This window comes from Sturnira hondurensis, unplaced genomic scaffold, assembly GCF_014824575.4.
Source record: "Sturnira hondurensis isolate 20B ecotype Veracruz unplaced genomic scaffold, ASM1482457v3 Scaffold0017394, whole genome shotgun sequence".
NCBI lineage: Eukaryota > Metazoa > Chordata > Mammalia > Chiroptera > Phyllostomidae > Sturnira > Sturnira hondurensis.
The window spans coordinates 8,568,434-8,592,715 of NW_028090025.1; the positions used below are offsets into that span (position 1 = coordinate 8,568,434).

Here is a 24,282-nt window from a genome sequence, read left to right on the forward strand (position 1 = left end):
CCTGGAAGGGAAACCCATGGGACTGTTGCCATAGGAGACATTGGCTCCATTGGGTCTGCAGCATCCAAGCCAGGGTGGCTCTGTCCCCTGTGAGTCTCCTCTCACACCAGAGCTATCAAGGGAGCAGGTCCGCAGTGGCCTCGAGAATGGCTCCCTTTGCTGCCCCGCCCGCCCGCTGTGTTTTGGGCCCCGGTCCCCTGAGCACACTGGAGCTTTGTCTGTGTGTCTTGCTCCGTCCTGTGAGTCCACCTGTTGAGTTGAAGCTGGTTGGACGATGGCCTGAGGGCATCGCTCCTCCCACTAGCACCCTTATGAGGTCAGGCTCCTCACTGTCCTCTCTGGGCTGCTTCTCTGTGAACTGTCTTCTTATTTTACACAGCTTGTGTTTTGACATCTGGGACTTTACTGACCCAGGAGGGAGGGACCATGCTTCCCTGGCTAGCCAATTCCTAGAGACAGTAAATGACTCACCTGAGAGCATACCTTTCGTACGCACACCGCTCAATCCAGAACCCACCCCTCACCCCCACCCACCATGTACAGGGTTCTCACATTCTGTTCCACTATCCACGCCACCCCGCCCTAATCACTCCAGGGCCAGACAACTAGAGACAGCTCCCATGCCCAAGAGCCAGCTGGAAGTATTGAAAGAAGCCAACCTAATCCTGCCCGGCCTTCTTTTCCGTGAAGGCCACCACAATCCAGGCTTTTGCTCCCAGCTTCCCGAGCCTCCCTCTGCCCAACCCTGGTGTGTGCCTGACTGGCCCCTCTGGGCAGGAGTGCCCCCCCTCCCCTGTTGAGATTTATGAGTATAAAAGCTCTCCTGTCAATGACAGCCATCTCCTGGTCTGTGGGGCTTGCTTTCTCTGAATAATAAGCCCCATATTTTAAATGACTTCTTCATGGCACTCGTCATAACTGTCATTTAAGAATGAGCTATGTAAGTCTGCATTTAATTTGGTCCCCCACTCAAACCCCACTCCCTGGGGAGCAAGCCCCCGGCCTCTGTGTCCACAACTGTGCTCTCAGCTCTCAGCTCAGGTGCGGCACAGAGATTCAGGGATTTCTTGGGGAATTTCTACACTCGTTTAGTTGGGCTTCTTCCTTCACCCCCTCATTTGTCCCCTTACACTCAGCAGACAGAGGACTGCAAGTCAAACTCAGCACTCAACAGGCTGGGAAAGGTCCCTCCGGGGACCGAGGGTTAGGGCAGATTCGGGGCTGGCAGAGAACCAGGTGGGTACTTGAGAGACACATCAAATGCCTCCAAGGGCCACCTAACACCCGTTGGGGCTAGGGCATGCCTTAGGCGTCCTCGATTCCAGTCCTGCGCGAGTCATTCGTTGGGTTGGCCAAAAATGTCTTTTCGGGTTTTTTCTGTAAAATAACAGACCTATTTCCCATTTGTCACCAAGTCACTTTATCGACTTAGATATTCTGAGTATGTCGCCTCTCTCCTGCTGTTGGCTTCTTGTGGGCAGAGGCCAGGGGAGCGGCTAACCACCCTCCAGTGCATGAGACAGCCCCACGGCACAGAGTTATTTGGCCAGAATGTCAGTAGTGCCAAGGAACTCTGCCAACCACTTTTGACACACTCAGTTGGTCACGGCACCTTCTGCATACACTGCACAAATCTTTTTTATTTTTTGCATTTTAGTTGCATTTTCACTTTTCTTGAAATAAGAAGGCATAACATACCAAACATGTTGGGTATCTTCTTCCCTCTTCGATATCAAAATGGCTGCACAAAAATTCACTCATTTTGATGATTTTTTAAAATGCACGCTGATATGACAGCTCTCACAATACATTCCAACAAAATCGTTTTGACTGAGTTAAAGACAACCAAGCCCTGCTAGAGCCATTGCACAGAAAAAAAAATAAATGAACTTTTTTGGTCAGCCCAGTACAAGCCCTCCGAATCTCAGTTTCCTTAGCTGTAAAACGGGTTCGTAATTCTGCAGCTGACTGATTCTAGTCTCAGTTTTTTAACACTTCTGAAATCAAGATGCATTCTGTCTTCATTTAATTGGCATGGATATCTTTCTTTAATGATGCAAAAATAGAGAAGGTTTTATTCACGGTGTTTTAAATCGAGTGAAATAGGGCAGCGCCTGCTCCCTGCAGCCATGTGCTGTGCTCGTCACAGAAAATGACGACACCATTTATCAAACACAGTGCCTGTGACACGGGCTGTTGGCACATGGCCACCACTAACTGTCATCACAAGCCCAAGGTTTTCACGTATTATGTGATTGGCGATTATTGCTCCAGTGCTTTGGGATTTCAGAGTATTTTCATTTTTGTCATCTCCCCGGATTCTCACAAAGGCCTCGGGATTTCGGCTGAGGGGATGTTCGTTAACCCACTTTCAAGATGACTGAGGCTCAGGGGGGTAAAGAAGCCCCCCTCCTTCTGCTAGGACAGTGCGGCTGTGCTCTCGCCCCCCTCTGCGCCTTGGGCCTCCCTGCCCTCCCCACCCCCGTTGCCCGGATCTTCCCGCAGATTCAGGTGTCGTTCCTCCTGTTCTACCCAGGTCCTGGCTCTGTCCAGCGGCTCCAAAAAGACCACTGCCATGGGGGACGTGGTCAACCTGGTGTCTGTGGATGTGCCGAGGCTGACCGAGAACATCCTCAACCTCAACGGGCTGTGGCTGCCGCTCGTTTGGATTGTGGTCTGCTTCATTTATCTGTGGCAGGTGTGCTGGGCAGAGGGCGCTGGGATTTGAGCTGAATTCTAACCTCCTCGTCCCCCTCCTCCTCCACCTCGTTCTCTTCTCCCCTTATGCCTTTCTCTGTCTGCACAGTTTGCTGGTGTAATGGGCAAAGTCTTAGACAAGGATGGCCTTCACGTGACCTTGGGCAGGACGCTCTTTCTCTCTGGGCTCCAGTCTCTTCATCTGTAAAATGTGGATGATAATGAGGACAATGAGGCCTTGGGTACCCTCTGCTCTCGGGGTACCAAGGAGACAGATTAAGCCCGTAACGCTGGGGCCCCAGAACCACCGACCAAAAAGACAAAACATCTCAGGGGAAAGAACTGGCTCCCTAGTGTTCGAAAAGCATGAAGTGGCCATGTGGCAAAAAACAAAAGCCAAACCAGTTTTTTCTGACTTCCATTCATCTAGTTTATGGCACAGGACCTTTTCCTTTTTACATTAAAATCACAGACTTTGGAGTGGGACTACCTGGGCTCACACCCTGCTGTCACGACTTGCTAGCTCCAAAGCCTTGTCCAAGTAACAGCTGGTCCGTGCCGTTTCCTCGTCTCTAAGGTGAGACCCATACCTGACTACAGTGTCCCCACCCTTGATGTTGAGGTGCTCGGTGAGCTGACACGTGTGCCCACTGACAACAGTGTCTGGCACACAGCAGTGCTCTGTATGCTTTTGCTGGTATTATTCATTGTGCGCCGAGGCGGGGCAGTTCATCGGAAGACCTCGCTCCAGCTCTGCTGCAGGTGCAGGTGCAAGGTTCACGCACTTTTCTGTAAAGGACCAGTCGTCAATATTTTAGACGTTGGGGCCATATGCTCTCTCTCAAAACTATTCAACCCTGCCCTTCTAATGCAAAAGCAGCCACACACAACACTAAGCAGGTAGACAAGGTGGTGCGTTCCACTGGAACAATTTATGAACACTGAAACTTGAAATTTGCATAATATTCATGTGCCCTCAAGTAGTCTTCTTTTAAAAATTTTCTTCAACCTTTTAAAAATGTAAAAAACCACTACAATTTTTGGTACAGCTTCCGGGCTGTCCAAAAGCAGGTGGAGGGACCTGGCCTAGGCGCCGTGGCTCAAAAGCCCCCAGGCGGAGGTATCGGCGGCCTACTGATTGCGAGTGAGTGCGGAATGCTCCCAAGTGCCCCCCACTGCACGGTGGCGTCATCCCTGGCCCTCTGCTGCTGCTTCCTCACGCCTGCAGGGCAGGGGGAGAGAAACTTTCTGACTCGGTACTTTGTATCCCGGGGCCTGGCCTACAATCAGCGCTCAGCAAGTCCACATAGGGCACTTCAACCACTACGCGGTTGCTAACGTGTAGTACATAGCTCTTCTGATGCAGGGGGGGGGGGGATGGACATGGAAAAATGCAGGGCAATTGCATGGGCCGACCCATGACCCGAGTGAGTCTGCAGACAGCACACCCTCACTTTCCTGGCCTCTGGTTCCTACCACCAGAGGATCACCTTGAGACCCGGGTTAACGAGAGGTGGGCGTCGAGGTTGCTATAGTTAGAGGCTTGTACTTTCAGGGATCATTTCTATAGTTCATGACTAGAGAAGTTTCTCTGAACCTGTAGAGCAACAAGACAAATAAAGTATCTAGGAATAAACCTAACCAAGGAAGTAAAAGACCTGTACTCAGAGAACGACACGACACTGAAGAAATCAAGGAAGACACACAAATAAATGGAAGCATACACCGTGTTCATGGACCAGAAGAATTAGCATCATCAAAATGTCCATACTACCCAAAGCAATTTATAGATTCGAGGCAACCCATATTAAAATGCCAATGACATTGCTATAGTTAGCATTTGTAACATTTAACCTTCTACCAACATATCTTTGAATATCTTCAGAACCTTGACTGTCAAGATGGCTGGTATTTGCCTTCTGGGCATTTCTCTATTCTACCACTGAGTGGCACTATTGCTATATAAATGGAACAAACTGGCTTCCGGGGTACTCAGGGAAATTTCAAAAATTGTTCTTGGCTAATAGAAGAAACCAAAGTCCACAGACTGGAGAGAGGGTGAGGCTTCTAGAGCATGGGCCAAAATTACCTCAGTAGGAATCTCACAAAGCCACAGACACTTAAAAATCATTTTTTCTACCCCTTACCTCCACATTTTCTTTTAGTTTTAAGGTTTTGTTTACTTACTTTTTGAGAGAGAGTAAAGGAGGGAGAAAGAGAGGGAGAGAAACATCAATGTGCAAGAGGTACATGGATTGGTTGCCTTTTGCACGCCCCGCACTAGGGACCTTGCCTGTAACCCAGACATGTGCCCTGACTGGGAATCAAACTGGCAACACAACACTTTGGTTCACAGGCCAAAGCCCAAACCACTGAGCCACACCAGCCAGGGCCACATTTTCCGTATAAAGAAAGCAGAGCTGAGAGGAAACACAACTGTCCCAAAGTCCCAAAGCTGAGGGGTCTGCCAGACAATACAGGGTGTCCAGTTAAATACGAATTTAAGATACATTTAATAATTCCTTAGTGTAAGTATGTCCCAGTGTCCAGGGGACATACTTATACTGAAAACTTACTGTTCACCTGAAATCCTAATTTAACAGGGCAGGTGTCCTGTGTGTCCATTTGCTAACCCTTGCACCCTAGGTGAGGGTGGGAGGTCTGACGTGAGCACTCACCTTGGGCTGTGGGGACAGCTCTCGTTCCACTTAACAGCTGAGGAAACTGCGGCTTCGTTTCCCTGGGGAAGTCACTTGCCCAAGGCCACATGAGTGAGTGTCAGAGTCAGGCAGGATTTGAACCCGGGTCCTGAATCCAGCCATCTGACCTCACCACGCTGACCAGGCACACCTCCCTTGTCCCGCCCGCCCAGATGCACATCCTGTGCTGAGTATACACCCCGTGTTGTGTGAAGTGTGTCATTTCCACTCCCTAAGGCGGGAGGCGTCTCCTTCTAGGTGTCTTCCCCGCGAGTCCTGGTCTCCATGACCTGGTGGCTGCCCTCAGCAGACTCCCTGACACCTCCTCGCCTTCGGAACCGAGTCTGAACCCCTGACCCCAACCTCAACCCCTGGTCCTGACCCACGCCCCCAGTGTCTCTGGGTATCTCATGACACCCTCCCCTCTGTCTCCAGCTTCTAGGGCCCTCTGCCCTCACGGCTATCGCTGTCTTCCTGAGCCTCCTCCCTCTGAATTTCTTCATCACCAAGAAGAGGAACCACCATCAGGTTTGGCATCTGCCAGAAGGGACACCTGGGGAAATGGGGGAAGAGCCTGCAGGGAGGTGGGAAGGAGGTGGTGCAAGCCTGGCTAGGCCGGCAGTGGTGTGAGCCTTTTTAGTCGCTCGGGTGGGTGGTCCCACGGCCCCCTCTCAGCAGATGGCAGCTCTGTCCCTGCAGCATTCAGGCCACAGAATAAGTAGGGGTCGGTATTGATGCCTCTAATTTTCTCACGTCTCATGAGTCAGCTAATTTGATTGGCCTCACCTTCAAATTGTTTCCAGAGTGTTCTCCTTCTTACCCCGGGCCCTCCAAACCCCCTGTCTCTCACCAGGGTCCTAGCAGGGACCCCCAGCTAAGTCCCCACTTCTGTCCTTGCCCCCACCCAGGCCTCTCCACACAACAGCCAGGGGGCACCTGGGAAAACAAAACGGCGCCTCCGCCCCATTTCCCTCGGAGTCAAAGCCGAGACTCCGCCATGGCCACCTGCCCACCATGACGTGGCCTCCTCACCTCCTACTTGCTCACTCCATGCCCCAGCTGCCCTCCCTGGGGTCCTCAAACCGGCCCAGCTCCCACCACAGGGGCTTTGTGCCGGCTGTCCCCTCTGCCTGGATCACCCTTACCCCCCAGACGTCAGGTCTCCCCAACTCCCCTTCCCCGAAGTCTGGGCAGCCTCTCCTGTGCTCCCATCTCTGGTTACAGCCCAGCAAGGCCTCCCCTCCACCTCCGGCAGCTGGGCTCCTCGGCCTGTGCTGCTTCGTTCCGCAGGGCTTTCACCCGCTAACCTGTCATAGGACACACCTAGTTCTTCCACAGGTTTCTCTGTTGTTAGATTGAGAGCATCCCAGGAGTAGGAAATGCTTGTGGAAGCAGCCTCAGCTTTTCAGAACACTGCTTGTCCTGGACAGTGCTCAATAAACATTTGGGTGGGAGGGAAGGGGGGTCCATATAGACTGTTTCTCCAGCCTCCGGTCTGGCCTCTAAGATGCTGTCTGCACAGCCACCCCTCTGACGATGCCCCTCAAGGGTGCAACAGAGGGGCCCCAACTCCTCTGCCTGGCTTCCATGTCCCACCACGATCCAGGCCACTTCTGTTTTTCATTCCCCGCACACATCCTCCTCTGACCACACTGGATGTCCTCTGAGTCATGCTGTCCCCCCATCGTCCCCTGCCCACCCCATACCATTCTCCGTGTGCTCGACACCTCCACATGTCTGACCTAGCTCATGTATCACCCCACCTCCAGGAAGCCTTCCTGATGGCACCACGTTCAGCTGGGTCAGGGCCCTGCCTCTGTTTCCGGTGCATTGGGGGCCTCCCTATCTTATGGTGCATCATCTCCTGTGATGAAGGCAGGAGAGGGGACAAAGGGAGGTAACATGGTCCAGGAGGAGATGACGGTGGCTAGGCCGGGACTGTGGGGATGAAGATGCTGAGAGGCAGACAGCCTGGGGCCTGGTTTGAATCAGCAGGACTCGTGGAAGGCGTGGTGTGCGGGCTGCAGGGAGGGAGAGCTCTAGACTTGACCCTGTCCTCCTCGCTCTCTTCCCTCTGGTCCCAGGAAGAGCAGATGAGGCAGAAGGACTCTCGGGCACGGCTTACCAGCTGCATCTTCCGAAACATGAGGACAGTCAAGTGCCACGGCTGGGAGGGGGCCTTTCTGGACAGAGTCCTGCGCATCCGGGGCCAGGAGCTGGGTGCCCTGAGGACCTCTGGACTTCTCTTTTCTGTGTCTCTGGTGTCCTTTCAAGTGTCCACATTTCTGGTAACGACACCCTGGTCTCCCTGCAGAGTGTGGACTTAGGGAGGGAGTGCTGTGCACAGAAGGGGTGGGGGTGGGGAGGGGATGAGGTCAGGGGGGCCTCTGGGACCTGGAGCCTCTCTTTGCAGACCACCCTGTCCATCCAAACGTGCCTTCCTGCATCCTGCTCTCACTTAGGGTCCCTGCGCCCTGCTGGTGAGCAAAGGGGCCAGACTTCCCTCTGAGGGAGAGCAGTCTCTGGCAAGGTCTGTCGTTCTCCTTGTGAAAGGCCAGGCTTGTGGAACTGAGCTGGGGACAGGTGCAGGGAGCTGCAGCGGTGGAGCCCCGAGCTCACCTGCCGTGGCCCCTCCCTGGGCACGGTGCCTGTCCTGTCTTCTCCCAGTTGATTTCACAGACCCCCACCACATTAGCTTTCTGAATCATGGCTCTGACTGCAGTCTTGCCGTTGCAAACACACCTGCCATGACTCGCCACCACATCCAGGATAAAACTCAAAACTCTTCATAGAACAGTCCAGGCTGGTGACAAGCAGGCCAGAACCACTGTTTCCTAAAGTACCTAGAATCGCAGAGGCCATCTGCCATGACACCAGCTGTCACTAACACAGTCACCACTCAGAACTGCATGTACCATCGCTTAGAACCTGAGGGCTCCCTGGCAAAGATGCCTGACGCACCATGACAACAAGTGACCAGGAGTGACCATCACACTGAGGACCATCACATAGTGCGGCCATCACACCGAGTGACATCTAGAACCACAAATGCCACCAATCCCTAGAGCCCTCAAGTGCTGCTGGTCCTTGGCATTTTCAAGGGGTTCTCGAATCGCAAGTCCCAGCCCTGTCTAAAACCACAGAAAAGCTACCAAGGTGGAGACCTATGGTTCCTGCAGTGCGGGGAACCAAGTGTCCGATGCCCACTGACAGGGGCCGTTGTGCACTCCCTTCACCCACAACACAATTCCAGGGCAGATCTGGGTGGAGGCTTGCACAGAGCCCTGGAGAGAGCACTGCCGGCCCAGGCCGCCCTGGCCCCGCTCAGGGCTGCTCATTCATTCACCCCTGTCTCACCCAGGTGGCACTGGTTGTGTTTACTGTCCATACTCTGGTGACCGAGGAGAATGCCATGGACGCCGAGAAAGCCTTCGTGACGCTCACGGTCCTCAACATCCTCAACAAGGCGCAGGCTTTCCTGCCCTTTTCCATCCACTCCGTTGTCCAGGTGAGGCGAGAGGCCAGCTGGGAGGAGCCTTTCCAGTCTCCACCCACCCACGGTCAGTCCAGGCAGAGGCGGAGGAGAAAGGAGGTGGGAAAGGGGATGAAACAGAGCAGCAGACCAGAGGGAGGCGGCAAAGGCTACCATAGAAGTTGTCAGCAAACGTCCGCAAAATGCACAGCCTCACCTAGCCAGCAATTCCACGTGCAAGTATTCATCCCTCTTCTTTTTTTTAATACGAAGTACTTTTATCTTATTTCTGTGCCTTTGCCCCCTTTTTGAGCCTGATGAAAACGAGATAGCAGTTGCTGGGCTGAGCCATCCCTGTTTAAATGGCTGCCTTTTTCAGCACCGAAAATGGGTTTGGGGTGGGGAGCAGAGGACGCCCCCAGGTGGACAAAGTTTAGAGTCGTTCCTGATAATGGCCGGATGATGCTATTGGAAAGGCGGCCGGCTCTCCCAGGGCGGGGTCTGCAGAGTGGCAGCTCCACCGTACCAGTTATGCTAATTAGGAGCAAGGAGGAAGGAGGGCACCACCACCGTCCCGGTCACCACCTTCAAGTGCATCACTTTTTGTCACCTAAAAAGCTTTGCACATTGCCTTGCAAGACTTCCCCACCATCTTGAGGCACCCGACACCCGAAGCCTGAGTTCTTTTTCTGCTCTTCCTGCACGGGTGACCTGGGGCTTTGTTCCTCCAGGCCCGGGTGTCCTTTGACCGTCTGGCCGCCTTTCTCTGCCTGGAAGAGGTTGACCCTGAGGCTGTGGACTCAAGTCCCTCCAGATGCTGTGAGTGCCAAGGTCGGCAGGAGCGGTATGGGAGGGATGAGGGGTCCAGCAGGAGGAGGCCCGGGTCCCAGAGGGGTGGGGGGAGGGGCATCTGCTGGCGCAAGATGGCCCATGCGGGCCACACTTTCAACCACATGACTCGTAAACTAGCACCACCATGCCGCTGCCTGTCAGTCACTCAGTGCCTGCCCTTGTGCACTCTGTGCAGCAGTGACCACCTAACTGCCCAGTCCTTGCCCTTACCTGCAAGGTCAGGCAGGTGAGCATGGCAGCTTGTTCATCAAGCTGGAAAAGGAAACCGGAGAGAACCGCAGCGACACAGGGTGGTGGGAGGAGCAGGTTGGCTGGGCTCTCCTGGCCTGCCCCACCCATTTCTACCCTGGCACCTGCAGGCCGAGAGGCACTGGCTGCACTGCCGCGGAGAGAGGCGACCCCTCTCAGGGTTGAGACCCTCCCCTCCTTGTAACTCAGACGTCACCAACCTGCTTACCTAGAAAACACCCACATGGTGGTTAAAAAAATAGCTTGTGGCGTTGGGCTGCCCCAGCCAAAATTTAGTCTCTGAGCCTCACTGTCCCCATCTGCAATGTGGTCGTGATGACCTTTATGGCACCTTAGCATAGGGCTGTAGTCAGGGTAAAATGACTTAAGTTTAAGTACAATACTGGGAGCAGGTCCCTGCATGAAGTCAGCATTCAGTGCATTTTGGTGATCATTATAAATATTAGTAGAGAAAAAGAACTATGAAAGTCGGCAAAGAGCCCTTTCAATAGCCCCGCATTGGTGAAGCGGAGGCTTACTCAAAGCTCTGGCTTGTTTTCAGGCGGGCACGGCTTCGTCCAGCTGAACCCGTGTGACGCGGGCAGTCAGATCTGGGCAGGCCCTGGTTCAGAGCCCAGTCTGCGTTCTGGCCGGGTGGCCCCCGCAGTAACTCCTCCAGCTCCCTGCTGCTGCGCCCCACCTCTGGCAGGATATCCTGAGAGCCACCGAGAGCCAGCGAGCCCCCAGTTCTCAGGAGCTGCTCCATAAGTAGCTTTGGGTGCATGATTACTGTGCCTTTGTCCCCACTGGAGGGCCCCGTGGACCCTGCCCCAGAGACCTCTGGGTCTTTTTTGAGCCACACATTTGACACACCTGGTCACCTTGCCTGGGGCCAGAGCCTCTCTCTCCCCTGTCCTTTCTCTTCACCCAGAGGTGTAGATTGGTACAAACACCAACACCTAATGGGTACTCACCACGTATTCATTGGAACTGCTCCAGATAGGGATGACCACATCTTTCCTTACCACCCATATTATAGGTGGGGAAAAGGGGATCATCCCCGCATCCCAGACTGTCAGGAAGGGACCAGCCCCTGGAGCAGGGTAGACAGATTCACAAATAGACACACAAGACTCCTAGTGAAATTTGAATTTCAGGTTCACAGAGAATAATTCTTCTGAGTATATGTATATTCCATGTCACCCGTGGGGCATATTTATACCAAAAGAGTACTTGTTTGTCTGAGATTAACAGTAAACTTGGCACCATGCCTTTATCTACAATGCTTCCCTTAGAGACCATGCGGTCTAGTGGGTGTCGGAGGGGCCGACGGCTCATTAGGCGGAAGATGTTCGGGCCTTGCCCCGTGGAGATTCTGGTTTGGGGGTTTGGGCTGAGCCAGGGAGAGATTTGTGTTTTGTTTTGTTTTTAATCTTTCTGGGTTATTCTAAAATGCATTCAGGGTCCCAAACCATTGATCTGGTTCCTAAAGTGACCATTGTCACACCTGGGACCATTGTCCCAGTAAAATAAAAACTCCCTTTACTTTCCAGAATGCCAGGTTGGATGATAAATTATGTCAGAAGCCTAGTAACTTTTCTGTAAAGGACTAGATTGTACCTGTTTCAGGTTTTGCAGGACATTTGATCTAGGTCGCAAGTGCTTATGTCTGCTGTTGCAACATGAAAGAATCCATTTAGCCCTGGCTGGTGTAGCTCGGTGGATTGAGCACGGGCCTGTGAACTAGACAATCACGGTTCAATTCCCAGTCAGGGCACATGCCTGGGTTGCAGGCCAGTTCCCGGCAGGGGCCAGTTCCCAGCAGGGGATGCACGAGAAGCAACCATACATTGATGTTTCTCTTCCTCTCTCCTTCCCTTCCCCTCTAAAGATAAATAAATAAAATATTTTTTTTTAAAAGAAAGAATCCATTTAAAAAAATACAAATGAATGGTCATGGCTGTGTTTCCATAAAACTTTATAAAAATGGGTGGCAGGCAGGATCTGGCCCCTGGGCTGTGGTCTGTGGACCTGTGAGTTATTTAACCATCCCACAGGGTCACGCTCAGGCCGGTCAATAGCAGGACACTTTGTTCAGTGGGAGAGATCCTTTCCTGCTGCCCCAGGGGGGGGAGGGCGGACAGTGCCTGGGGGCATGTGGGACTAGGAAGTTCTGGTGTAACTGCTCTTTTCTGCCTGCAGCTGCCAGGAAGGATTGCATCAGGGTGCAAGAAGGTACCTTTGCTTGGTCCTGGGAGAGCCCACCCTGCCTGCACAGGTACAGTAGGGCTTCCCTGGTACGCCCTTCCCGTTGACAGGGAGAAAATGCCAGAGGCTCGTGCTGCTTGCTAGGTGAGAGGTGGTGCACTTTGCAGGCTGGGCCGGAGGGTGGGTGAGCCTGGGCAGGCATTCTACCGGGGAGACTTCCGGGACCAGGTCTGGCAGAGGGAGTCTTGGGAGAACGAGATGGGGCGCAGGGCACCTGAGCCTCCCTGTCAGGCAGAAGACAGTCTCTGCTCCCCAGACCGGTCAAGGCGCAACAGGAGGGGCCTGGCCAAGAAGAAGCCCAGTGCCGTCAGCCATTTCTGCTGCTCTCCCCCCTGTGTCAATCCCTACGTCACTGTCACCTTGAGCCTTCAACTCTGTGGTGGATCTTTGCAGCAGAAGACCCTCAGCCAATCCCAAAACGTCCTATAAAGGGAACTACAGTACCCTGGCCAGCATCTGTCAGTGGCACTTGCTATATGTCAGGCCCTGTTTCAGACGCTGGGGCTGACAGTGCGATGGAGGGACACAGAAGTGTGAAATCAGGGAAGGTGACAGTGTGATATTGACAGGGTCAGGTGTGGTAAGAGGACTCTGGTTATTTAAACTGAGGTGGTGAGGTGGAGACAGGCTGAGCCTTGCACACGTCTGCAAGCAGAGCTTCCTAGGCAGTAGCAACAGCATGTACAAAGGTCCTGGGGCAGGAGTGTGCCTAGACCCAGGCTTCTTCAATTCATCATTATTGACACTGGGGTTGGACAGTTCTTTGTTGTGGGGCTGTCCTGTGTATTGTAGGATGTTTTGCAGGACCCCTGTTATATACCCTCTAGATTCTAGCAGCAACCCCCGCCAGGTGTGATAGCCCAAAATATCTTCATGCATTGCCAAATGGCCCCTAGAGGCACAATATCCCCCAGCTATGCTTGAGAAACACCAGGTCAGTGTGGCTGATGCAGAGCAGGAGGAAGCTGGGCATCTTTTAAGGTTGTCAGAACCCTGAGTGACATGGGAAGCACCCGAGGGCCTCAGCAAGGCAGTGTCACGATTAACTCAGGTCCCTCTGGCCTCTGGGTGGAGAATGAACCAGGACAGTTACCAAGGGCGCAAGCAGCAGGAGCAGTGAGGAGCCTATTGCAGTGACTGAGGCAAGAGACAATGCTGATTAAGTCCTCCTGCCAAATAAACTCTGGGTGGTACATGTGTGTATGCATGTGCGCACACATGTGAGGGTATGTTTGTTTGCCGGTGTGTCCGTGTGCTGAGCGTTCATGTCAGCATGTGCATGCTGTATGCACACACTGTTCTGTGTGCACGTGTGTATTCGTGTGTGGGGTGTGCATACATGTGTTCCCATGCACATGCATGGGACATGATGGCCACGTGCTAGCCAGACAAGGATTGGAAGAAGGAAGGACTGCCACGGAACGTCCTCGTAGCAACCTGCTGGATGAATCACCAGTGGGAAGGCCTAGTCGTGTCTGGGGTTCACCTGTTCTGCAGACTTCGGCTGGGCCCTACCCAGATATGTGTCTCCCCTCTAGGATAAACCTCACCGTGCCGCAGGGCTGTCTGCTGGCTGTCGTTGGTCCCGTGGGGGCTGGGAAGTCCTCCCTGCTCTCTGCCCTCCTTGGGGAGCTGTCAAAGGTGGAGGGGTCTGTGAACATCAAGGTGAGGCCTTAGCCCTGCCTTTCCGACAGGTTGTCCCCCATCCTAAAGCCCTTGCCGTACCTCCCTGCTCCTCCCCCTCCTCTCCATTCCCTCTCCGCCTTCCACCACCAGCAAGAGCCCGGCCTCTACTACCCCTCCATAATCATTCCTACCTCCATCCCCATTGGCCTCCTCGTGGCCAAAGTGAGTTGTGTTTTAGGGTCCTGTGGCTTACGTGCCCCAGGAGGCCTGGGTCCAGAACTCATCTGTGGTGGAGAACGTGTGCTTCAGGCAGGAGCTGGACCCACTGTGGCTGGAGAGAGTCCTGGAGGCCTGTGCTCTGTGGCCGGATGTGGGCAGCTTTCCTGCAGGGATCCACACCCAAATTGGGGAGCAGGTGAGGGGCTCAGGCCTTCCTGGGACAGGGAGGTACTACAGCTGGGGCCATTTGTTTCCCTGAGCTGTGGGCCACGTGGTGAGAGGGATGAAGGGGGCACTAGGGACGTCGGGGAGAAAAGGGGCCCAGCTTACGGCCAAGCACATACTAGGTGCTCAATAAATCATTAGTAATGAGTGAATGAAAATAGAGACCAGGGAGAGGCAGAAAGGCATAACGGATTGGTGGAGATGGGCTCTCCATCTGGGAGTGAGGACACCTGGGCACCTTTCCTGTCCTGCATTTTTGGGTGACATTGATCCAATTGCTCCCCCTCTGTGACCTCAGTAAAAGGTCTGGGCAGAGCTATCCACTGAACAGGATACTCTATGCACCTGGAGCTATGAATTGGGCAGGATTGGCAAACTGTGGCCCACAGGTCAAATCAGGCCTACCATCTGTTTTTGTAAATAAAGTTTTATTAGGACACAGTCATGCCCATTTATTTACCCATGGGCCATGGCTGCTTTTGTACAACAAGGGCAGAGGTGAGCAGTTGTGACGGGTACTGGGCCCCCCAGCAAAGCTTAAAATGGTTACTGTCAGGCCCTTCATAGAAAAAGGTTACTGACCCCTGGATTAGGAAATTGAGAGTGGAAAAGTAGGAGTTAAAGTTAAGGAAATGGGTGGATTTTCTGGAAAGAAGGGGAGAGGGTCCCCTGTATGAGAGGAGTGTCCATAGTGGAGGATGAGGTTGCAGAGGCCAAGAGAAGACCACTTCACAGCAAGGGGGTGCTCACTGTCCTTGGGGCCTGTCCAGCTGCGCCACACCCCAAACCAAACACCTGCTTCCAGGACCCTCCTCCCTCGTAGCACGCCCCGCCCCAGGTGACAGAAGCTCCGCCCTTCCAAAACCCTGGTGTTAACCCTTGAGGTTTCTCCTTTTCTTACACCGCATCTAATCATCAGCCAACCCTGTCGGGGCCACTGTTGAGGCAGACCCAGGGTGTTCTGGTCCCATCCACAGCCAACTCTCCCTCACACTGCCACAGCAGCCCTGGCTGCCCTCCCTGTTTCTGTCCTCCGCCCTGATGGGTTTAATCCCAGGGCAGCAGCTAAAGGCAGTCTGTTCAAATGTAGGTCAGATCATGTCCCTTCTCTGCTCAGATCCTCCAGAGCGGCCCCTCTCGGAGTCAGAGCCAAAGCCCTGACCATCACTGACAAGGCTACCCCTCCATCTGGCCTCAGTCATCTCTCTGATCCCATCTCCCATCATGCTCCACTCCAGCAACACAGCTCTGTGGGGCGTTCTTTGAACACCCCAAGCATGCTCTCACCACAGGGCCTTTGCACCTGCTATTTCCTCTGCTTCTAAAGCTCCTTCTCAGGAGTCCACATGGTCCATCCCCTCTTAGTGGAGGGACCTTGCCTGACCACTTTACCCAGCACAGCACCCCTGCTCACACGGGTACACCCTGCCTGCACCCTTCCCCTGCTTCATAGCACATAACACCAGCCAATAGGTGATATGTTTTACTTGTTGGCTTATTGAATATCTGTTTCCCAACCCCACCCTCATTTGAGTGGAACATGAGTGAATGTAAGGATGGGGTTTTGTTCAGTACTGTGTTGCCAGAGCCTAGAACACTGCTGGTATAAAATAGCCATGTGGCAAATATGCATGGAATGAATGGATGGATGGATGAACAAAAATAGGGACTGAAAAGCTGCCACTGGACCAGACAATGGGTAAATGGAGCCTGGCGTCCTTGAGGAAGGTGCTATCAGTGGAGAAATTGGAACAGAAGCCAGATTTCAGTGGAAGAAGAAGTGAGTGGGAGTAGAGGCAGCCATGGAAGGAGTCTCCAGGAAGCTTGTCTGAGAAGGGGAGGTGGGAGGCTGGGTAAAGCCTGGGGAGGGATGTCAGCTTGAGAGCAAGTGTGTACAGCTGGGAGGCAGCCTGGAGGACAGGCACAGGGAGCCATACTTCGCTCTGAGGAGCAGATGCGGCCATGTCATGCAGCCTCCCCCAGCATGCAGACGCCGCTCTGTCCCTCTCTTTTGGCCACAGGGCATGAATCTCTCTGGGGGCCAGAAGCAGCGGCTGAGCCTGGCCCGGGCCGTGTATAGGAAGGCCACCGTGTACCTGCTGGATGACCCCCTGGCGGCCCTGGATGCCCATGTCGGCCAGCACGTCTTCAGCCAGGTCATTGGGCCCAGTGGGCTGCTCCGGGGAACAGTAAGTTTGGAAAAATGTATCAGAGGGCACAGGGCAAAAGCAGAGAAAGTTTTAACCCAAGTCTAGCTCACCACCACCCTCCTTGAGTCCAATTATCCTCTTTGTAACAGTCAGCTTTTGCTGTGACAGTGCTACATAACAAACAACCCCCAAACCTCAGTGGCCTACAACAGCAGTTATTTCTTTGCTTATGGGGTTTGTTAAACTGCTCTAGCTCCGCCTCACTCAGGTCACTGGGTTCAGGTGAACTCCTTGTTTTGAGACACAGGTCGAGCCCCTCTATTTCTCTATTGTGACATGCTGTTTTCAATAAAGAGCACAGGAGCACAGGAAGACGAACTTGCCCCGCTCTGAGTCCCAGGCACTTCCTGCCCCTACCCTCCAGCTCTGGAAGGTGTGTGAACATCTGAGTGTAACTTCTGCCCCTTCCCCACCCAGACACGGATTCTCGTGACCCACTCCCTCCACGTCCTGCCGCAGGCTGATTGGATCGTGGTGTTGGAAGATGGGGCCATTGCAGAGATGGGTTCCTACCAGGAGCTTCTGAACAGGAAAGGGGCTCTGGTTGCCCTTCTGGATCGAGCCAGACAGCCAGGAGACAGAGAAGAAGGAGGTACTGGCTGGGCTTTGCTGGTTCTCTGTCCCTGGTTCCCACCCAGGATCCCACTGGCCTGAGGGGACTGCTCTGGCCACACCCTCCCTGAGGCCCAGGCCTGAGGCAGATGGCTCTCCTGAGAGGCCACCCATGACCCGGTGAGAGCCAGTGCACTGCCCGTGAGCCAGGGCCTGTGCTAAAGGCATCTATAAACACACATTATTTCACTGGATCTTCACGATACCCCTTTGAGGCACATGCAGTTTCACAGGTGAGCAAATTGGGGCACAGAGAGTTAAATAATTTGCCCAAGGTTGCAAGATTAGAATTTGAGTTTATGCTTCTAACTGCTACAGAGACTGAACAAGGTCATTTGGTGCCTAGAGGCCAAGAGACCCAAGCCATGTTAGCTAGAGCTTCTAATGATCCAGAGAACACAATGCCTGCTGGGAAAATGATGATGTTCTGGAAGTGAAGTCACCAATCTAAGCCTGCCCACAGTGATGATGAACTGCCCTTGGCACCTCACCTGCAATAACTCATTTACTCATCGCTATGCCCCTGTGAGGTCAACACCTTGATTACTCCCATTTTATATATGAGGAAACTGAGGCCCAGAATAGGGAACTGGCCAGAAATCATGTGGGTTATAAGTGGCAGTGGTGGGATTTGAACCCAAGCAACTTGACCCCAGAGTGTGTGGTTTTTCATCACTAGGCTGTCTACTGCCCCTCCATGATGAAGCAAGGACCCACAGCCAGCTGCCCCCCAGCCCCAGGCTCTGCCTCTTCTGAAAGTGTCTGTGGAGTTCTGGGCCACCTGAGTGGTGACTCACAGGGTCACAGTCCTGGAGCTTGGAGATGGAACCTGCCTAGCCTATGGAAATGGCCAGGGGACCAGGGTCCCTCCCAGGGAAGCTGACACCTGAGGTTGGATAAAAGTGTGAAAAGAGTGTTCCAGCCCTAGTGAGCTGCTTGTGCAACGGTGTCAGGGGAAACCATAATAGCGTGATTATGTTCATGTTTACTGCTGTTTTCCAACCCCAAGCTCATAGCAGACCCTCGATTATATTTGCTGAGTGAATAAATGGAGGAATGAGTCATCAAATGGATAATGTCCCTGAAAGAACCCTGGGAGGATTGTGAGCGGTTGCAGGAGCCAGAGCAGAAAAGTTGGATGCTCCGACAAGCTCAGGCCACACAGCCGTCTAGCCAGCGGGCGTCAAAGGCAGCACCCGGACCCTGAGGACTTGACCCCCATTGTGTGACAGGACCCCCTTACCTTGCAGAAACAGAACTCAATTCCAGCACCGAGGACCCCAGAGGCTCTGTTGGAAGTGGGAGTCCCGTGGGTGGACTAGAGAGGTGAGTTCGTTGTGTTCCTGAGCACAGGGAGAGCAGAGATTGAGGCTGAAGTCTACCTGCAGCTCAGGCAGGTCGGGGGCAGCCAGGACTATTCCAGACTGAACACTGCTCAGTACCCACCGTGGTGCTCAGTTGTGAGCACCCTACCTCACCAAAAACTGTTTGACCATCAAAATTATTAAGCCCCCAAATGTCCAGTTAACAGAATGACCATTTGGGCCTCCAGTGAAGATAGATAGGTAGATAGATATACGAAGGATATCTATCCAGATGGTAGATATACTAATTTGTCACGATAGATGGAGAAATAGAAATAGAAATAGATAAACAGAAGTGGATGGATAGATAGATGCTATATATAGATGTTAGATTGATGGGTGAATAGATGATAGATTGGTTAGTAAGTGATAGATAGATAGATAGACATAGATTATTTCCTTTTGCAGCTGGGGAAACTGAGGCACAGAGAGGTTAAATCAGCGGCCCATGGTTTCACAGTTAGTAAATGCCAATTCACATTTGAGGTTAAGTCAGCACACTCGTCCACAGATGAAAGGAACATACAAGAAGTCTTCAACAAGCGAATTGTGCAAAACTCGTATTCTGCCAACCTAGACTGACAAATTGGAGGGTAAACATTGGGGATGAAATGACTGCAGCAAAGCTTAGGGCAAAACGAAAGTTCTGAAAACCAAGTTCTGAAGAGCAAATGAGCTCTTTCAGTGGAATGGCACTGGAAGAACCAACTTGCTCGACCTGGGATAAGAGGGGGCATTTGGCTGGGCACCACGGAGGGAGGACGCAGCACGGCACCTGGCTGGCGCTCAGTACGTTGATTGAATGAGTACATGAAGGAGTGAATGAGCGAATGAAGAGCATCCCTCAGAGCTCCATGGCTGCCAGCGGCCATGAAGGTTGGGCACACACACCCTGTGGAGAGACACTGATTTGTCTTCATTTCCTCTAAATAACAGGTCCATGAAGTTAATCCCTGAGAAGGACAGCGCCGCCGCAGAGGCCCAGACAAGGGCTCCCCTAGGTGACCCTGAGAGGGCAGGCCTGCCAGCCGGGAAGGACAGCGCGCAGCACGGCAGGGTAATAACACAGCTGCCCCTCCCCTCCATGCCCACTGCCCTCAGGGGCCCAGGCCCGCCACCAGATACAGCACAGGGGGCAGGTAGTTACCTGTATTGAACACCTACTATGTGCAAGTAAGATTCTAGACACTCTCTTTCTTAATGTCTCAAGTACCCTAAAAGTAGACTGTGACAGCTCCATTTTAGGGACAAAGAAACTAAGGTCTCAGACTTGAGAGGCTTCCCTGTGTTCTCAGAGTTAGCGAGTGACCAACTTGGGCCTCGAATCTAGGTCAGTCCTAGTCTGGAGCTTGTACTATTCCTCTGCTAAGTTTCTCCACTTACTCACCCACTTACCTACTCATTCACTGACCCATCCAGCCACCTACCCATCATCTGTTCCCTTATCTATCCCTCTCACCCAGCCATCCACCCCCTCCACCCACCCACTTACCCATCTTCCATCCTCTCACCCATCCACCCTTCCTCTCACCCATACACCCTTCCATCTGCACATCTACCCACCCACCCACCTACAGACCCATCCCTTTATTCATCCATCTCCCCATCCCCCCACCGCCCATCATCCCACCCACTCCTCCACCCAGCAAGCCTTTACAGAGTGCCCATCATGGGCCAGGTAAAGTCTCTATCCTGGTGGAGATTGCTTGCTAGTGGGGAAAAACAGCTAACAATGAACAAGCAAGGCAATATCAGATCATGATACATGCTATAAGAAAACAAAGAAGGACAGAGAGATGGCAACCAACCGAGGGGTCAGGGGCCTGCTTGGATAGGATGCTCTGAGCAGTGACATCTGAGCTGAGCCCTAAGGGATGCAAAGGAACCAGCCCTGATAGGGGAAGGGGGAAGGGCATCTGGGCAGAGGGAACAGGAGGTACAAAGACTCTGAGGTGGGAAGGAGCAAAGGAAGGGACCCCCAAGAGACTGGCAGATAGCAAGGGGGCGGGGGTAAGATGAGAGAGATGAATGAGAAGTGGGGAATTTCTGAGAGCAAGAGAAAGCCACAGGCAGGTCAGCAACAGCAGGATGGGGTTAGGTGGATGTTTTTAAACTTTACTCTGGCTTCAGCTGTGAGGAGAACTTTCAGGTTGGTAGGAGGCTGACCTTAAGCAAGTGGCTTAACCCGTGTGCGCCTCAGTTTCCTTATCCATCAGAGGGGAATAAAGACACATGCCTGTCTCATAGTAGGTGTTTAATAAATTATTCCAAAGCCAGAAACTGCCACAGGCTATCACCTTTAAGGCTCCCACTGGCCCTCTGGGGCTTCCATAGGGGAAGGGGGTCCTGAGGCTAGATGGGGCCTGTACCGGAGAGGTGCTCCTGTTGAGAGGTACTGAGAGAGGGCCTGTGCCATCTGCATGGTGGCTCCATCTGCCCCGTAGGTGTGTTTTGGGAGCCTGACCTGCTTTTCCTCTCTCCCCTCCCCCGGAATCCCCTCCCCCTCTGCCCCCATCCTCCCCATGTGTGTTACAGGTGAAGGCCGCCATGTACCTGACCTACGTACGGGCTGTGGGCACCCCACTCTGCCTCTACGCACTTTTCCTCTTCTTCTGCCAGCAAGTGGCTTCCTTCTGCCGTGGCTACTGGCTCAGCCTGTGGGCGGACGACCCCACCGTGGGCGGGCGGCAGACACAGGCGGCTCTGCGTGGCTGGGTCTTTGGGCTCCTGGGGTGCCTCCAAGGTACCCCCCACTGGCCTCCCTCAGCCTCCGTCCTTCCATCCCTCTCCCCCGTGGTGCTCAGGGCTCCCTGGCCCACCCATCTCTGGTGTCCATTCTCCTTCCTGAGGGTCTGTGCCGATGCCCTCAGTCCAAGCCCAGACCTGTGTCCTTAAGATGGGAGGCGTGGGGGACACGACACATCCCTCCCTTTCTGGAATCCTCGGAGTCTCCACCAGACTTGTTGGCAAACGCAGATAACTGGCCCCCAGATGTCGGGCACCTGAGCACTCGGGGGACAGACCCGGCAGTGCAGCTGGCTCTTCCTGTCCCCCACACAGAGGGCAAACCCAAGGTCTGACTGCTGGGACTTTCAGCACCCCCAGCCCAAACATCCAGATGAGCCCTGTGTATTTTGATGTCCTGTTGTTAGGGACAAACTGGTGAAGTCTTCTGGGAAAATTGGCCCATTTGTCATTAGGCAGTGCCCCCTCTTTTTCCCTGATAATTTTCCTTAATCTGAAGTCTGCTCCATTTGAAATTAATAAAGATACTAACTATATAGTTCTAATATACCAACTATAATACCTATATATCAAAGTTGTTTAAGCAGTAAGAGAATTTATTAGCTTATAGGACTGGAATCCATGATAACTAGCTTCAGGTATGGCTGGATCCAGCCAGGGGGTCCAATGAGGCCATCAGAATAGCTCCATTTTCTTCCTATAATAGCTTCCTGTCCAGGCAGCCTTCTCCCCTTACTTATAAGATGGTATCCCACAGCTCCAGCTTGGCTACCTCAAAACAGCAAGCACCTCTTGCCCAAAAGCTTTAGCAAAGTCCAGGTCTCACTCTCATTGGCCTGACCTGGGTCATGTATTCATTGCTGAACCAACTGCAATGGTTTGAGTTGGCCAGGGATAAAATTTTCCCCCACCCAGAAACAGGGAGTGAAGTTAGACCCATCCTAAGCACATAGATTGGCACTGGGAGGAAGTGGATATATTCATTTCCTAGGGCTACCATAAACCAAAGGACCACAAACTTGGTAGCTTAGCCCAGGGGTTCCCAACCTCCAGGCGGTGGACTGTTAGGCAGTCAGGCCTGTTAGGAACAGAGCGGCACGGCAGGAGGTGAACTTGAATGTATGCACTTGAATCATCCCCAAACCTTCCTCCTGGCTCCCCAGTCCATGGAAAAATTATCTTCCATGAAACTAATCCCTGGTGCCAAAAAGGTTGGGGACTGCCGCTTAGACCAACAGGTAGTTATTCTCTCATAGTTCTGAAGCCAGAAGTCCAAAATCAAGGTGTTGGCAGGACGGGTTCCTCTCGGAGGCTCTGAAGGAGAATCCATCCCATGCCTCTGTCTTGGGTCCCGCCAGTTGCCGGCAGTCCTGGCGCTCCTTAGCCTGTGGCATGTCACTCCAGTCTCTGCCTCTGTCTTCACGACACATTCTCTGTGTCTCTCTGTGGCTTCCCCTCTTCTTAAAAGGACACTAGTCATCAGACTTAGAAGTCCCCCGAAATCCAGAATATTATCTCAATGTCTTTCACTAATAACCTCTGCAAAGACGCTCTTTCCAAATCAGATCACACTCTGAGGTTCCCAGTGGACAGGGTGATTCCATCAAGGGGCGATAGGGTAACCAGATCACAAGATGACCACCATGGGGTGGGGGAGGTCTCCAGCCCTCACGCTCTGACCCCCTCTCTCCCCCCAGCTGCAGGGCTGCTTGCCTCCATGGCCACAGTGATCCTCGGGGGCATCCGGGCATCCAGCCTGCTCTTCCAGAGGCTCCTGTGGGACGTGGCACGGTCTCCCATTGGCTTCTTTGAACAGACGCCTGTCGGGAACCTGCTGAACCGCTTCTCCAAGGAGACGGACATAGTAGATGTGGACATTCCAGACAAACTCCGGTCCTTGCTGATTTATACCTTTGGCCTCCTGGAGGTCAGCCTGGTGGTGACGGTGGCCACCCCAATGGCCATCGTGGCCATCCTGCCACTGCTGCTCCTCTACGCTGGGTTTCAGGTAAGGAGAGGCCGGGGAGGCTCCTGGGGCCAGCCGAGGTCGCCTCGGCCAGTCCCCTGTCCCTGGGCAGGAATCAGTAGAAGAGGTTCTGCCCAGCTGGGCAGTTGGGGGCACTGTGGGAAGAGTCCCCAGAGGCAGAGACTCCGCAGTCTGTCTCCAACACCTCTACCGTCTGTGTCTCCCAAAGGTTCACATCCAAGTTTTTGATATCTAATCCTTTGTCCTGTTGCTGCTGAAATGAGCTTCCTCTCCTCCAGTTATCTGGAAGCCAAGAAGGCATTGCAAGGTCTCAAAGACTGTGTATTAGGCTGGACTCTTTCAGTTGCCCAAGCCAGAGACCAACTTGAATTAGCTTACACAGAAGAACAGAGTTTAATGGCTTATGTACAGTAGGTGCAGTGGCCAGCTGTCACCAAGATGCAGTCACTCTCTCTGCTCAGTGGTTCTCCAAGTGTGGCCTTGGACCAGCAGAGGACCACCTGAAAGCTGGTTAGAAATGCACATTCTCAGGCTCCGCCCACTACCTACTGACTCAGACACTATAGGAGTTGGGCCCAGAAATCTGGGTTTTAATAGAGCCTCCAGGTAGTTCTGATACATTCTAATGTTTAAGAACCACTGGCTTAGCTCTGTTCAACCCAGTTGTGCACACACTCTCTTTTCAGGGGGCAGCTCTGATAGCCTCTGGCAACCCTGTACTCACAGCACCCCACCTTAGCAACCCCAACACAAAGAAACCTTTTCTCCAGCTCAGCATTCCTATATCAATCCCAGGGAAGATTCTGATTGGCCCTTTATAGAGCACATGTTCATCCCTGAGCCAATCACTGGGTCTGAAGGGATAGTCTACTCTGACTGGTTGAGCTGTGTCCTGACCATCTAACCACAATTGACAGCCCCACCCCTGGAAATCAGGAGTAGAGTACAACAACCTTGGTGGCCAGACAAAAACCATGGCCACCATAGTCCTCCACAAGTATCCCAGGTCTTCTTTAGGTCCTCTTGGCTTGGGGAGGGACTACTTCTCTGTTGATAGCTTGGGATTCAGGCAGAGGTG

General features: G+C 53.1%; 1 protein-coding gene and 1 pseudogene across 6 annotated transcripts in view; both read left to right on the forward strand.

Moving 5' to 3' along the window:
* Positions 1 to 24,282, forward strand: part of ABCC6 (ATP binding cassette subfamily C member 6) — a 48,934-nt gene that overhangs the window by 15,656 nt on the left and 8,996 nt on the right. For 4 of the 6 annotated variants that reach the window (XM_037067657.1, XM_037067652.1, XM_037067654.1 and 1 more), the window contains 14 exons: positions 2,537 to 2,698; positions 5,832 to 5,924; positions 7,481 to 7,684; positions 8,758 to 8,904; positions 9,600 to 9,699; positions 12,151 to 12,226; positions 13,755 to 13,881; positions 14,081 to 14,257; positions 16,308 to 16,475; positions 16,914 to 17,088; positions 18,359 to 18,434; positions 19,409 to 19,529; positions 21,008 to 21,215; positions 22,915 to 23,225. In XM_037067657.1, the coding sequence (XP_036923552.1) occupies positions 2,537 to 2,698; positions 5,832 to 5,924; positions 7,481 to 7,684; positions 8,758 to 8,904; positions 9,600 to 9,699; positions 12,151 to 12,226; positions 13,755 to 13,881; positions 14,081 to 14,257; positions 16,308 to 16,475; positions 16,914 to 17,088; positions 18,359 to 18,434; positions 19,409 to 19,529; positions 21,008 to 21,215; positions 22,915 to 23,225 (2,145 nt within the window). The remainder of the gene's footprint in view (positions 1 to 2,536; positions 2,699 to 5,831; positions 5,925 to 7,480; positions 7,685 to 8,757; positions 8,905 to 9,599; positions 9,700 to 12,150; positions 12,227 to 13,754; positions 13,882 to 14,080; positions 14,258 to 16,307; positions 16,476 to 16,913; positions 17,089 to 18,358; positions 18,435 to 19,408; positions 19,530 to 21,007; positions 21,216 to 22,914; positions 23,226 to 24,282) is intronic. The other 2 variants (XM_037067653.1, XM_037067656.1) reach the window with 1 other exon arrangement.
* On the forward strand, positions 4,237 to 4,315 carry LOC119002086 (uncharacterized; annotated as a pseudogene).